The 13,931-nt window shown below is 49.7% G+C and overlaps 1 protein-coding gene across 1 annotated transcript in view; it reads left to right on the top strand.

Moving 5' to 3' along the window:
* The window catches only part of LOC119848078 (phospholipase A2 inhibitor and Ly6/PLAUR domain-containing protein-like), a 46,668-nt gene extending 34,293 nt beyond the window's left edge, over positions 1-12,375 (top strand). The window contains exons 2-7 of the mRNA XM_043502286.1: positions 3,894-4,020; positions 5,630-5,749; positions 7,680-7,799; positions 9,017-9,175; positions 11,195-11,335; positions 12,105-12,375. Coding sequence (XP_043358221.1) covers positions 3,966-4,020; positions 5,630-5,749; positions 7,680-7,799; positions 9,017-9,175; positions 11,195-11,335; positions 12,105-12,340 — 831 coding nt within the window. The 5' untranslated portion in view covers positions 3,894-3,965 and the 3' untranslated portion in view covers positions 12,341-12,375. The remainder of the gene's footprint in view (positions 1-3,893; positions 4,021-5,629; positions 5,750-7,679; positions 7,800-9,016; positions 9,176-11,194; positions 11,336-12,104) is intronic.
* The last annotated feature ends 1,556 nt before the right edge of the window (positions 12,376-13,931 follow it).

Raw genomic sequence — 13,931 nt, forward strand, 5'->3', positions numbered from 1 at the left:
TAAGTAGCTTATCTACTCTTGAAATCTTCTGCTGTAAACATGTACACAAATGCTGAATGGTACACAAATGCTGAAAACACTTAAAACAAAGGAATACTGATTAAGAACACAAAATGAAACAGTCAGGTTATTATCTTCGGTTTCAGAGTAGCAGCCGTGTTAGTCTGTATTTGCAAAAAGAAAAGGAGTACTTGTGGCACCTTAGAGACTAACAAATTTATTAGAGCATAAGCTTTCGTGAGCTACAGCTCACTTCATCGGATGCATTTGGTGGAAAAAACAGCCTCTGCCATGTACATTGGCCAAACTGGACAGTCTCTACGTAAAAGAATGAATGGACACAAATCAGACGTCAAGAATTATAACATTCAAAAACCAGTTGGAGAACACTTCAATCTCTCTGGTCACTCGATCACAGACCTAAGAGTGGCTATCCTTCAACAAAAAAGCTTCAAAAACAGACTCCAACGAGAGACTGCTGAATTGGAATTAATTTGCAAACTGGATACAATTAACTTAGGCTTGAATAGAGACTGGGAATGGATGAGTCATTACACAAAGTAAAACTATTTCCCCATGGTATTTCTCCCTCCCACCCCACCCCCCACTGTTCCTCTGATATTCTTGTTAACTGCTGGAATTAGCCTACCTGCTTGTCACCATGAAAGGTTTTCCTCCTTCCCCCCCCTGCTGTTGGTGATGGCTTATCTTAAGTGATCACTCTCCTTACAGTGTGTATGATAAACCCATTGTTTCATGTTCTCTGTGTGTGTGTATATAAATCTCTCCTCTGTTTTTTCCACCAAATGCATCCGATGAAGTGAGCTGTAGCTCACGAAAGCTTATGCTCTAATAAATTTGTTAGTCTCTAAGGTGCCACAAGTACTCCTTTTCTTTTTGTTATTATCTTCATCACTGAATCAAAACTCAAGCACGCAAGGTGTAATATAACAGGCTGAGCTGAAGACAAAGGGATGGCATATATATTGTAAACACAGACACGGATACAGACAGAGGGATAATGTCCAAAAATTTCTTGATCAACCCTACTGTTGGTGGTCAAGGGCTTCAGAGAAAGTACACATAGATATTTTTTTTTTCAAAAGTATAGAAATGTTGTATTTAAAGCAAAAGATTACCATTTTTAAAATTGCTTTTTTAAAGCATGAAAAACATTATACATGGAGCTATTCAGGTCTCTCTTTAGGCTCCTGGACATCCTAACCCTGGCTTCTCTCTGGAAGCCCCCTACTCATCTCAACAACCTCAGGGAGAAAAACTGGCCTGAAATACAACCAAGGCCGAAACGCTCTCCTCTGCTCAGCTATTCTGTAACGAAATTCCCCCAGCCGGGCACGACATCACAGGCATGAGACCCAGTTTGATGCAATGCCCTTGATATGGGGCGGGTAAGAAAATCTGTCCCCAGTGAATATTTACACAAGTCAACGACAAGGAAGTTAGCAACCTGTTCTCGGAGTGGGAGGGGAGCTGTTGTCATGGAGCCAACTCCATGCCATCCTCAGTTTCCTTGTGATAGTTTCACTGGACCCCCCATTTGGTGTCAATTGGCCCTAGCTCTATTGAAATCAGTGGGGCCTGATCCACACCTGCTGTGAATTTGCCATCGCTCTATGATCCACACCATCTCAGGATCTAGCTACAGAGTTCTCATGTGCAAACAGTTGCACCTCTACCCCTGTGACTGAGCTGAGTACCACCTCTTATCTCTGTTGCATGAGCCAGCAGACTGCAAGAGACAAGTTCTATAAAACACAATGTGTTGAGAAGGGTCAATCTGAACTGTATTTAAAGAGTGCCCAGGCATGAGGATCATATAACATGTTACCTTTCAGTAAATAATTCACAGTTACTCCCAATGTATATATGAATCTGATCCTGTCTTTGGACTATATAGAGAGGAAAGGGGCCGTGCTAGACAGGTTAGTGCGTCTCTTCGGTTTTACAAAGAATTTGGAGGTGAATGGAACCACTGTACTGCTGAAGATAAGAGTTTTTAATGCTCTTAAATTAAATTAAATTGTTAAAGTTAAATTGTTAAATTGTTAAAGTGTTAAATTATTCTTTGTAATCCTTCATGATCTGCTGCAAAGCATGTAAATCAGGGGCTCTCAACCTTTCCAGATTATTGTATCCCTTTCCAGAGTCTGATTTATCTTGCATACCCCCAAGTTTCACCACACTTAAAAACTATTTGCTTACAAAATCAAACATAAAAATACAAAAGTGTCATAGCACATCATTACTGAAAAATTACTGACTTTTTCACTTCTACCATGTAATTATAAAAGAAATCAATTGGAATATAAATATTGTACTTACATTCAATATAGCATATAGAGCAGTATAAACATGTCATTGTCCGTACTAAATTTTCGTTTGTACTGACTTTGCTAGTGCTTTTTATGTAGCCTGTTGTAAAACTAGGCAAATATCTAGATGAGCTGATGTACCCGAAGACCTTTGCGTACCTCCAGGGGTACATGTACTCCTGGCTGAGAACCACCGGCATAAAGGATGGGGTTTGAAGCATTCCTAGACCTGACAGGTTCTAACTGAACTGGGCTGATCCAGGGAAGGGACCGGAGCGTCCCCGTAGGAAGATCAATGGACATCTCAGCTCGCTGTGCAGCTGCAGAAGAGAAAAGCAAAGAAGCTGTTGGGCCACCCAAGGGATGGAGACAATGTGGAAACACTGTAGTGCCCCTCTGCAGATCGGCAGGATGCTCTGACCCTGGTGCCCCACAGGCCATGCCGCTCGCCCCATGTCAGAAGGGGCGCTGCAGACCAGGAGCAAATATGGACGAGAGAGTGGAAAACTGGGCCAGTCTAGAGCCCTGCAGTGGGACTGGGGATCCCACGGGACCTGCAGGACCTGCTGCCATAATAGCAGGAGCAGGTAAAAGTACTTCATTGTGGGCAGGATTGGGTGGGCAAAGAAAGCTGACTGCGGTAATATGTGGGAAATCACAGAGCAGCAACTTGTCATCAATAGAATTTCAGCAATAGAAAGGAAGTTATTTTTAAAAATAAAGGTTTTAATACTTAAATTTAAGGAAGATATAGAAAGAGATTTGATGTCTGCTAGAACAGCAGTTAAAGTATTTTTACATGGTTTATGCAAGATTTCTTTTATGCTTTTAATGGTAAAAATTGTGTCTGACTTCCGTTTATATGTATAATATATTAACCAAACTATTTTGTTTGAAAGTAGCACGAGGGAATCTCTCTCTCTCTCTCATGGGATTTGCGGGATCTAAGATTATTATGGGTGGGAGTGAAATAGAAATGCAAGAAACAACACTGGAGTGCCTGGGAGTGGGATTAAAAAAACCAGTCCCACGCCAGGCTCCTCCCTGGAGCGCCCACTCTGTGGTTACTAGGCATGGGGGAGCTGAGAGAAATTTTTTGACCCTGACTTTTCTCCATCGAAAAATGCAGGTTTGGGGTGACTGAAACATTTCATGACTTTGCCTCAAATTTGCCGTATTGCTTCAGCAGAAAAAGAAAAAAATCGTTAAAAAATGGAAATGTTTTGTCTTGAAATTTCCAGAATTAGACATTTTGATTTTTTCAACTCAAAAATGTCTTTTCATTTCAAAAGCGACGGCAACATTTATTTTTAAACTGATTTAAAATGTTTTAAAATGCTGGGAAATGAAAAAAGAAATTTTTCGTTCAGCTTTTCAGTTGGATCAGAAATTGGGTCAACCCAAAACGATTTGTTTCCCGATCTTCGAGAACTGCCAGTAAACCAAAAAATCGGTTATTTGTGCAGCTCTGTTGCCTGGTGCTTCTCCCCCCGAATCTGGGCTGGAATTCCCTTTCCCGCCTCATTTTGATCTTGACTCTCTCTTCCTCCCCTCAGGCAGAGCTCGCTGTGTCAGCCGGGAGAAGGCCCCATTCGGCTCCGAGCCCAGCCCCGAGGGCCTCCCAGCACCAGGATGGTTTCCTTCCTCCTCTGCCTTCTCCCTGCTCTCCTAGCTACGAGTGCACAAGGTGAGTCACCCGCTGCTGTGGCCATTGAATCCTGCCTGGACTTGGACACTTTATACCCCACCGATCCCCAGTCAGGGGAACATCCAGCATGTGCAGGGAGGGAGGATTAGCTCTGTGTGGGGTACAGGACCCCTGTCTACACTATGGCTGCTGTAGTGGCTTAGCCACAGAGCGGTAGCTAGGCTGGCAGAGCCCCCGTAGTGAAGATGCCCTCTGACCCAATGGAAACATCCCTCTAGGAACTCACCTCTCCAAGTGATGGTAGCCAACCCCAGGGAAACATTCGCCTGTCGACCTACATCTACTCCAGGGGTTCAGTTGGCCTCGCTGTGGTGCTTAGGGTGTGGATTCCCTCCGAGTGCCATAGCTATATCAACCTGTTTAGTGTAGACCAGGCCTGAGGGACACCATGACTGGACACTGCCCTGAATTCTTATTTCCACGAAGGCCCCTCTGCACTGCTTTTGCAGCCTAAAGGGGACTAAATATAGGACTATATTACACTTCTTGGCGATTGAGTGTAACCTGGAATCAGGCCTACAATTTCTGGTAGCAGAGGGCTCTCCAACCTACAAACAAAGGCAGAATGAGATCCAATGGCTGGGATTTGAATTTAGACCAATCTAAGGTGGAATTAACCCTGGCAGCAGCTTCTCTAGAGGCAGGGTGGAACATTGAGATTGGATGCCCTTCTAAAAGATTGGCTGTAGCTCAACCATCAGATATGGGCTGGATGGCAGAATGGCTGGGCGAGGTTCTCTGACTTGAGTTAGGCAGGAGCTCAGACTAGACCAGCATCATAGCCTGAAAACCTACGCCTCTCTAAAAGAAAAGGTGTGAAGCTGCTATACTCAAACAGCTTGTGTGCAGGGCATTGTGTATAAGGACTAAAGGACAGAGATTGTTCACTTACAGGTCCCCAGGAGGTCTGTGCGTTTCCATGTGCTGTGGTTAATGCCACTTGTATCAATGGTAATTTGGGGAACAATGGAGAATGAATGTCCTTTTTTTCTTCTTCAAGTTTTTTCCTTGGGAATTTTCATCCTTCCCATTCGCTACAGATAGGGAATGGGAGGCACACAGAGCCCCTGGCATGGCAGGGGGAGAATGGGGGACTCTGGTATGCAGGATGGGAAATGGGGGGCACACAGAGATCCTGGCATGAAGTAGGGGGTGGAGGGGCTTTCATGACATGCCTGCAATAGAATGGGATGGAAGGGGTACCCGAGGAGTTCGTGAGGACCATGGGGGGCTGCCAGGACCCCCGGGCTGTGCAATGGACTCAGCCAATGCACGCTGTGAAGCGAGCAACTCTCCAGTACTGTGATTACATGCACAACAGAAGCAACATCTGGGGTGGGAGGAGCTTATTCTGTGGGCAGAGCTTGGGAAGAGCACCATCCCCTTCACCCATCCCCAGTCTGACCCCACATGTACCGCTGGCCCAGGGGCTGAAATTGTGCAATTGCTGAGTGTCCCAGAGGGAATCGGGTCCATTAACCCCTCGCCTTGTTTGGAGCAGAGGGTGAAGACTTGGATTAAGGGACGAGTCAGAGTGACACTGTTACCCCCAGTAAGAAGGAAGCATTTCTTCTTCTTTCTCCAACAGGAACCCTGAAATGTGAGAAGTGCTATGGCTCAGCGGACACGTGCCAACCTGCTAAAGAGACCTGCACAGCAGCGAAGGCTACAGGAGGCTGCATCTCAGGGGCAGGAAAATCGACACTGGGTAGGTGACATTGCTGTGAACCCAGGCATATCTCACCCTGCAGTCTGTGTCACCACCCTCATCATCGCTAAGGCCAACCCCAACGTGGTTCATCAACAAAGCACAGTCACCTGGCGCAGAACTCTTAGACTAGACTTCAAAGCCAGAGAGGACCATTGTGATCATCTTTCTAGTCTGATTTCCTGCACATCGCAGGCCATAAAACTTCACCCACCGCCTCCTGCAGCAGACCCCTAGCCTTTGGCTGAGTCACTGACATTCTCAAATCATGGATTAAAGACTTCAAGTTACAGAGAATCCACCATTTACTCTAGTTTAAACCTGAAAGCAACCCGTGCCCCATGCTGTAGAAGGAGGCAAAAAAACCTCAGGGTCTATGCCAATCTGACTCAGGGGAAAATTTCTTCCTGACCCCAAATCTGATGATCAGTTAGACCTTGAGCATAGAGTCATAGAATCATAGGGGCAAGACCCACCAGCCAGACTTCTGGGAAAGAATTCTCTGCCGTAACTCAGAGCCCTTCCCAGCTAGCGTCCCATCACCGGCCATTGGAGATATTTGCTTCCCATCCCCTCCATAAACTTATCAAGCTCAGGCTTGAAGCCAGTTTGGTTTTTGCTCCCACTGCTCCCCTCTGATATTTACAGCCCTTCCTCTCATTTTAAGACTAAACTTGGTGATGGCCAGTGTAAAGGTTCGGACTCATCCCTGTAGTTCCTCCTGCTGGTCATTGGGGAATTAGCTCTTTCCAGCGCGGAGTGCCCTCTGCAGGCCGGTGATCCTCACAGCTCCGGCCCCCGTGTCCCTCGCAGACCCCGAGAGACTCTCCTTAGGCCTCTGGCTCCCAGCCTTTTGATACAAGCCAGCTGGGGCCTGATTGGGGCATGGCCATCCCCAGCCACCGCCCTCCCCAGGGCTGCTTTTAACCCCTCCTATTTAGGAGCGGGGTAGCCACCCTGCTACACCAGTTTATATCCATTTGTTGCTAGACACTTGATTAATTCAGGCAACGATACTGCGTCTTACATGGCAAGACACAGAGGTTTGGAATCCTGGACCCAAATTATAAATCTCCCATTGACTTCAGTGGGGCCTGGATTTCACCCCTTTGGCTTTATTTATTGAATTTTATTCATTAAGTTTTCACCTCCACAATGGACGGCTGCGATTCAACAATTGAAGGTGCTTTAGGTGGAAATGTACTTTCTGAATCGTGTTAAAAAAGGGAAATTGGTGATGAGATCCCTTGTACACTGTTGCCTTGCTCCCAAAAATCTTGTAGGAAGCTGTTAGTCACCTACTCAGGTCTGGAGCCCAGCCGTACACATTTATTCTGCTTACTTGGGATGCAAACTCAAGATAATTTTGCCCCTTTGACTTAAAGGGATTCCAAACCTTCTCCATGTTCAATTCCCTGAGCTCTTCGAAAACTTTAGTTACAGACCCGTTTTTGTCCATGCTTCCATTGAATTAAAGAGATTTAATGATTCCTTCCATTTACCCTGTAAGAAGGTGTCACAGGGTAGGTACACTCCATCTCAGGAGTGATGCAGGATCACATAGGGTGAGAAGAAGGGAAAAAACTGAATAGCAGCCCGTTAGGTCCTGTGTTCATGACCCTGACTATAAAACATGGTAGTGCAGCTTAGCGGCCAGAGTCAATAAAGTGACCCATCTCTGTGGGATTGCATGGCTGATTGGCCCGTCGGGAAAGTGGAGCACCACTGAGTGGTGTGTGGCCTAAGGGTAGGGGGACTCAAGCCCTCCCTGCTCCTCCGAGCCCCAGCCCAGGGCCCAGGCAGTGGAGCGGGTGCTCACCACCGAGTCAGCAGAGATGCCTCCGAAACACGCTGACTGGTTCCCCAGTTCACTCACTGGAGGAAAGTCTAAGTCCCCTGGGCTGCTTCATACCCCTTCTCTCTTGACGAGGCTCCACGGTTCTCACGGGTCTCGGGGTCCTCAAGTGGCGAAGCTCCTGCCGGCGCAGTCTCTTCTCTGGGCTCGTCAGGCAGCCTGGAGTCCGTCTGGAGCTCTGCGTGCCATGGCTCTGTAAGTGAAGCCAGTAGCAGCTCCCTGGAGGGAGCCTGGTGTCTGCATCCTCCCGCTTCAGCAGCCTGCCCAGACTGAGCTGGGCTTCTTCCTTTTATACTCTGCCTCCAGGCGGAGCATGTGCAGCAGAGTCGGAGGGGCGGGGCTTCCTCAGCCTGAAAAGCAGAGTTAACCCTTTCGGGGCCGGTACACCCCATCACAGAAGGATGCATAGGACACCATCAGCTTTAACATAATATCATCTATCTATCTATCTATCTATCTATCTATCTATCCCCACATACCCCCTCTATCCCTAACCATCCCCACACACACACCCTCTATCTCTATCTATCCCCACCCCCCCCTCTATCTATCTATCCCCACACACCCCCCTCTATCTATCTATCTATCTATCTATCTATCTCTAACCATCCCCACACACACCCTCTATCTCTATCTATCCCCACACACCCCCATCTATCTATCTATCTATCTATCTATCTATCTATCTATCTACCTATCTATCTATCCCCACATACCCCCTCTATCCCTAACCATCCCCACACACACCCTCTATCTCTATCTATCCCCACACCCCCCATCTATCTATTCCCACACACCCCCTCTATCTATCTATCCCCATCCACCCCCTCTGTCTATCTATCTATCCCCACATACCCCCTCTATCTATCTATCCCCACACACCCCCTCTATCTCTATCTATCCCCATCCATCCCCTCTGTCTATCTATCCTCACACACCCCCTCTATCTATCTATCTCCATACACGCAGCGCTCGCTCTCTCTCTGACCACACTCAGGTAATTTTCCCAGCACAGTCACAAATGGGTTTATTCAAACTTCCACCCACTCAGGGTTTCTCTTCACTGCAGAGTTAATGTGGGCTGTAACCCAGGTTTGGCCCTGACTCCCACCGCCCCCTGCTCACACACACACACAGCTCCCTACCATCCACACACCGAATCCTTTAATCTCAGTGGATACGAGCTTTGAGCTCACGCTAAGGCAGGTTTTCTAACCCTTCAATCATCCTCGTGGCTCTTCTCTGACCCCTGACCAACCTCATTCCTGAATGGTGGGGCCCAGGACTGGGCCCAGGATCCCAGCAGTGTCATCCCAGGGCCAAAAGTGGATGTAAAATAACCTCCCTGATCCTACTCGAGGTTCCCCTCCCAGCCTCTCAGTTCTGTTCTTTGTTTTCTCTCTTTAAAACAGGTGAGACACCGACCACTGTCTTCTACAAAGAATGTACAGATGACTATAATAGTGGCATAAAATCCCCCATCACTTTTACTGGTGGGAATGGCACGTATCTGAGGATCAACACCACCCGATGCAACGACATAGATAACTGTAACTCTGCTGTACTGGACGGTATGCGGGGATCTGTTTTTACCGTCCCTGTTTAAGGGCTTGTTCACCCAAACAATTAGACGGCGGTGAGCTGGGGTGTGAATCCATCTGTCTGCCCTCTGCTGGTGCACATGAACAGGTCATTAGAGCGCCTTGAAAGGGGACTAGCTCAAAGCACATTAACAAACAGTTCATATGCGTCAGCAAGGTGCACATGGACAGGCGCAGGGTAGATTCACACCCCAGCGGACCCTTAGACCCCCCACTTGCCGCAGTTGAATTGTTCATGTGGAGAAACCCCCGGCACAATTGTATTTGTTATTATTTCTCCCCTTTATTGCCCTAGGCGTCCATTTACTCGAATGTCATTTCTGTCGTCCATTGAAATACCTGTAGTTGGTGGGTGTCCAAGCTGGGTGGGGAGAACAGCTGGGGCCTATTTTAAAATGTATTTGAAATCAGAAGGGTGAGGGCTGCATCTGAGAAAAGAAGCAGCAAGCAGCCAGGATTTGCTTCCATCTAAACCTTCATAACTAACACTGTACGTAACTTGCAATATTATTGCAGAAATTGCAGATTCCACAATATTAGGCTTTCACCACAAATTTGGCAGTGGAAGCCCCATCGTGCATGGGGCTGACAGTGGGAGCCCTGGCCACCTCAGGGCTGACAGCAAGTGCCCCTGCTATCAGCCCTGGGCCCCCACTCTCGGCCCCAGGCAGTCGACAGTGGAAAATCACAGAAAAGTCATCATGGACTTTATTACTGAAAATAATAAGGTCTGTTGTGATTTCTCCACAATTTTCCATGGCTTGTCCGCAACTCAGATGCAATTTTTTGACAATCATCCTGCAATTCAAGTAGGACCTTATTCATAACCCTGTCAAGATCGACCGGCAAACTAGTTGGGGACTTTGCGTCTCTCCTCCTCTAGTTGGGAAGCCGTTCCAAAAGCTCCCTCTTCTGGTGGCTGGAAACCTGGTTCAGAGCCCCAGGGCTGTTCATTGCTGGCCAGTTTATCCCTGTGGGTCCTGGTGCGAAAAATTCAGAACAGCCTGTTTGGTCATTTCCCAAAACGATTGGATTTCCTGTCGCTTTCAGCTTTTGAATGAGTGAGAGATCACAACTGTGACATAGCCGGTGTCACAGAGGTGTCGGGGGAGAACACACATGGCTGGGATATCAGCCCCGAGGGGCACAGCTTGCTCCGGTCAGGTGGGCAGGGATAAAGGGAGGAGGGGTTGCCTGATATAGCAAAGGTGTCTGCACCTGCTCTGAGGCTGAGATGGGAATAGGAGACAGACATGTCTAAAGTCTCCGGGTAGGGATAAAAGGGGTAAAAACCAGGGGGAACGCCATGGTAGAGTCAGCTACAGACCAGCTAACCAGGAAGAAGAGATGAGTGAGGCTTTTCTTAAACAATAAAATCATGCAAAGCCCAGGCCGTGGTGGTGACGGGGGATTTCAACCACCCAGGGATCGGTTGGGAAAATAACACAGCAGGGCAAAGAGCATCCAATAAAGTCTGGGAATTCCTTGGAAACACTTTTTATGGCAATTCCCCATCTTGTCATGGATTCAGAAACCCCCCATGCCCCTCTTCCCCCATTCCCCCCCCACCAGGTCTGTGTATATGCCCCTTCACCCCCATTCCCCCTCCCCCCACCATCCTCCTTCTTTCTGTCTGGGAGATTGGCCATTGCGGGTGTTACTGTGTTACAACCCGGGGATGCTGGGCAGAGCAGAGATAGGGGTGTCAGTGGGGCCATCAACCCGGTGTTTGATCTGAGACAATCGCAGAGGTGACTGGGCTGATAAGATGGTGGGAAGGTGTTTCTGATTTCTCCCAAAGAGGAGCAGGCTTCTGGCCCTGGGTACCTAGAAAATGCCCAGAAATTCTGAAATTGATCGGCTGTCAGGTTCAGAGGTCGTTGTGCCCACGGGCTGGGGTGGGCCCTTCACACGGTCGAGCAATGCAGGACAGCGGGCACACCCACCAGTTTGAATGAGGTTTAATCTACCTGTAACTATGTCTCTCAGTGCCCAAAGGGAGCGCCACCAAGAACGGGTTGCAGTGCCCCACCTGCTTTGATCTGAAGTCCGATACCTGCAATGGCACAATCACCACTTGTACAGGGGATGAGACCTATTGCATCGATTTCATTGGAAAGATACTGAATGGTAAATGCTGCCAGCTGGGGACAGTGCGGGAGCTAAACCCGGGAATCTCACTCCTCAGGAACTCCCCAGAGAGCTGGTGAAACCTAGAGTTTGTGCTGAGCTCTTGGGCAGGATGGGGGCAGCCCAGGGGGGGTTTTGGCTGAAGGGAAGGAGAGAGGAACTTGGAAGTTTTCCCTTCCACACCAGCTCCCCCCTCCCAGTGATGCCGCCCTGGAGTTATGACAACACGGTCTCTTGTCATGGGAAGGGTTGTTATGTCAGTGATGCCGAGCTGAGAGAGAACCCAGGAGTCCTGGCTCCCAGCCCCGCTGCTCTGACCACTAGACCCCACCTCCTGTATGTTTAAGGTGGAGCTAAGCCATTGCTCAGTGCGGAAGCTTCTGTTCTCAGTGTGAGTCCAGGACTCCCAGCACTTTGGGGTGTTTATAAAATAACTGAACCGAGCGGTCGGGGCTGCTGGGGACGCTGAGAGCCGGGCGTGTTCCCCGGGGGGCCGCGCGCTGGGGAAGGAGCCGCCCCGGGTGATCAGCTGGGTTCCAAACTCCAGCTTCAGTCTCTTGTGGAGCTGCAGAAAGGGGCGCGGGGGAGGTAAGAGGGGACCAGACGCCTGGCCTGCCGTGGCTGGTTACAGCGAGAGCAGGGAGAGCACTGGGCAGGTGGGAACGGGAGGCAGACGAGGGAACCGCTGGATGGCGGAGACAGAGGTTCTGGGGGCAGAGAAGGAACCAGAGCTGCCCCTGCCTAATAACAGGCTGGTTTCCTCCCTCAGGTCCATCTTCTTCGCCATTTGCTGCAAAGGGCTGCGCTACTGCGTCTGCTCAGGACATTAAACCTGGAACCTTCCTGGTGTCAGGACCCTACATATACCTCTTTTCACGGGCAACCTACGCTCTGGCGGAGAAAATCCCTGCTCCCAGTGGAGCCAGCCAGGCTCTGGGGAAATTCTCCTTTGCCCTCTACCTGCCTGGCCTGACTGGCCTGCTGCTGGTGAAGCTGCTCTCCTGACCCCCCTGGCCCTGCACAGGCCACGCAGCACCTGGTGCCTGTGAGTAAAGGCCGAATTCCCAGCAGCGCCCTCTCCAAGGCCCCTCCGTGCTGCCGGGGCGATGCAAAGGGGCCGTTGCATAACCAAGAGTCTGCCCAGAATATGGGTGTGTGTCTGTCTTGGTACCTCATGGCTGGTTGGAATCTCTCTGTCCATTAGCAAATTCATTGAATAAATCAGGATCTGAAATGTGTTGTTATGTTTGGGTTGCCCATTGCTGAGCCCGTCCACAGGAGACTGGGGCACTGTCAGATTAATTTAGCCACATAAGAATGTGTGTGTGTGTGTGTGTGTGTGTAACCTGAATTAAAAATCTACATTCCAAGCACACCATAGAGGCTGCACACTGAAGCACTGGGAAGTTAGGAAACTTAAAGTTAGGAAGCCAGAACACACATTGCCAGTGCAAGCTTAATCCATTCCCCCGGTGCATTTGCATTGTGCTACAGCCTTTGATTCCATGATCACACACTGTGTGTTCTCCACAGCAGCCCTGCTGCATTCAATGTCTTTTTCTTCTCCCTTGCGGGAGGGGGCACCCCAGGCCGAATTTCCCACCCACTGTTCCAACCCCGCACAGCACTGAATTGTTAATTTACTGCCTGCACCTGTCTCTGGTATCTGAGGGCGTCGCAAACATTCATGACTTGGTCTTTGCAACAGCCGGGAAACTGAGGCACAGATACAGGGAGTCCTCACACTCAACCCCCCCAGTTCACATCCAAGTCCTGGTGTGATTCTCACACTAGGTGGACCCCCACTTCCTTCACCCCGATACAGCAGAGGCACTCTGGGGCTGTGTCTATGTAAGAGGGGGATGGTCCCGCTCTTGTGGGGAACCTTCCTGGTTTCTGCACTGCCCAGCTGGAATCGGACGGTGACAGGATCTGAGTCCTTGCTCCCACTCCCTTCACCCAGAGGCCGGCCTGCCCTCGAGGGCTCCCCGTCCTCCCTCCTGCACGGTAGAGTCCTCGGGACCCCAACAAGGCTGGGCCCGGGATCCCTCAGGGGCTGCATCCCCCAGTCTCATCGTGGTCACTTAGGCCAGGGGTTAGGGTGTCCCCACCCCGGGGTGCTCGTTCAATACCAGGAGGTTAAAGGAACAAGGACTCTGCCCTGTAGGCCAGGGACACCCCAACCAGCTGTCTCTGGGATGTGAGATAAATTCACCATCTGTCTCTCAGCCGACCCAGGCCCCGGCTGTGCTGCGGTGACACTGTGGGTCAGACCCTGCTCTGGCAGTGCCCACAGGTCCTCAGGTGCCAGGGGGCAGGACCCTTCTCCCCAGCGTCGGCCCCAACGTCAGGGTCACGACCCCCCTGCGAGCCCGGCCTGCCAGGTCTCGTGCTGGGCGATGTCTCCCTGCGCTGGACCCTCTGCCCAGAGAATAGCCCCAGTTTTATGCTGCCAGAAAGGATTAAAGGGGTCTCAGGTGTGACTGAAAATTAAGCCCTAGACTCCAGCTTGCTCCGTGGGGTTTCTAGATGCCCAGGCAGCTCCAGGAAGCCCTAGAACGGCCCCTGCCCAGCAGCGTGTGAGCATGACCTGTGT

The sequence above is a fragment of the Dermochelys coriacea genome, chromosome 24 (assembly GCF_009764565.3).
Source record: "Dermochelys coriacea isolate rDerCor1 chromosome 24, rDerCor1.pri.v4, whole genome shotgun sequence".
Lineage (NCBI taxonomy): Eukaryota > Metazoa > Chordata > Testudines > Dermochelyidae > Dermochelys > Dermochelys coriacea.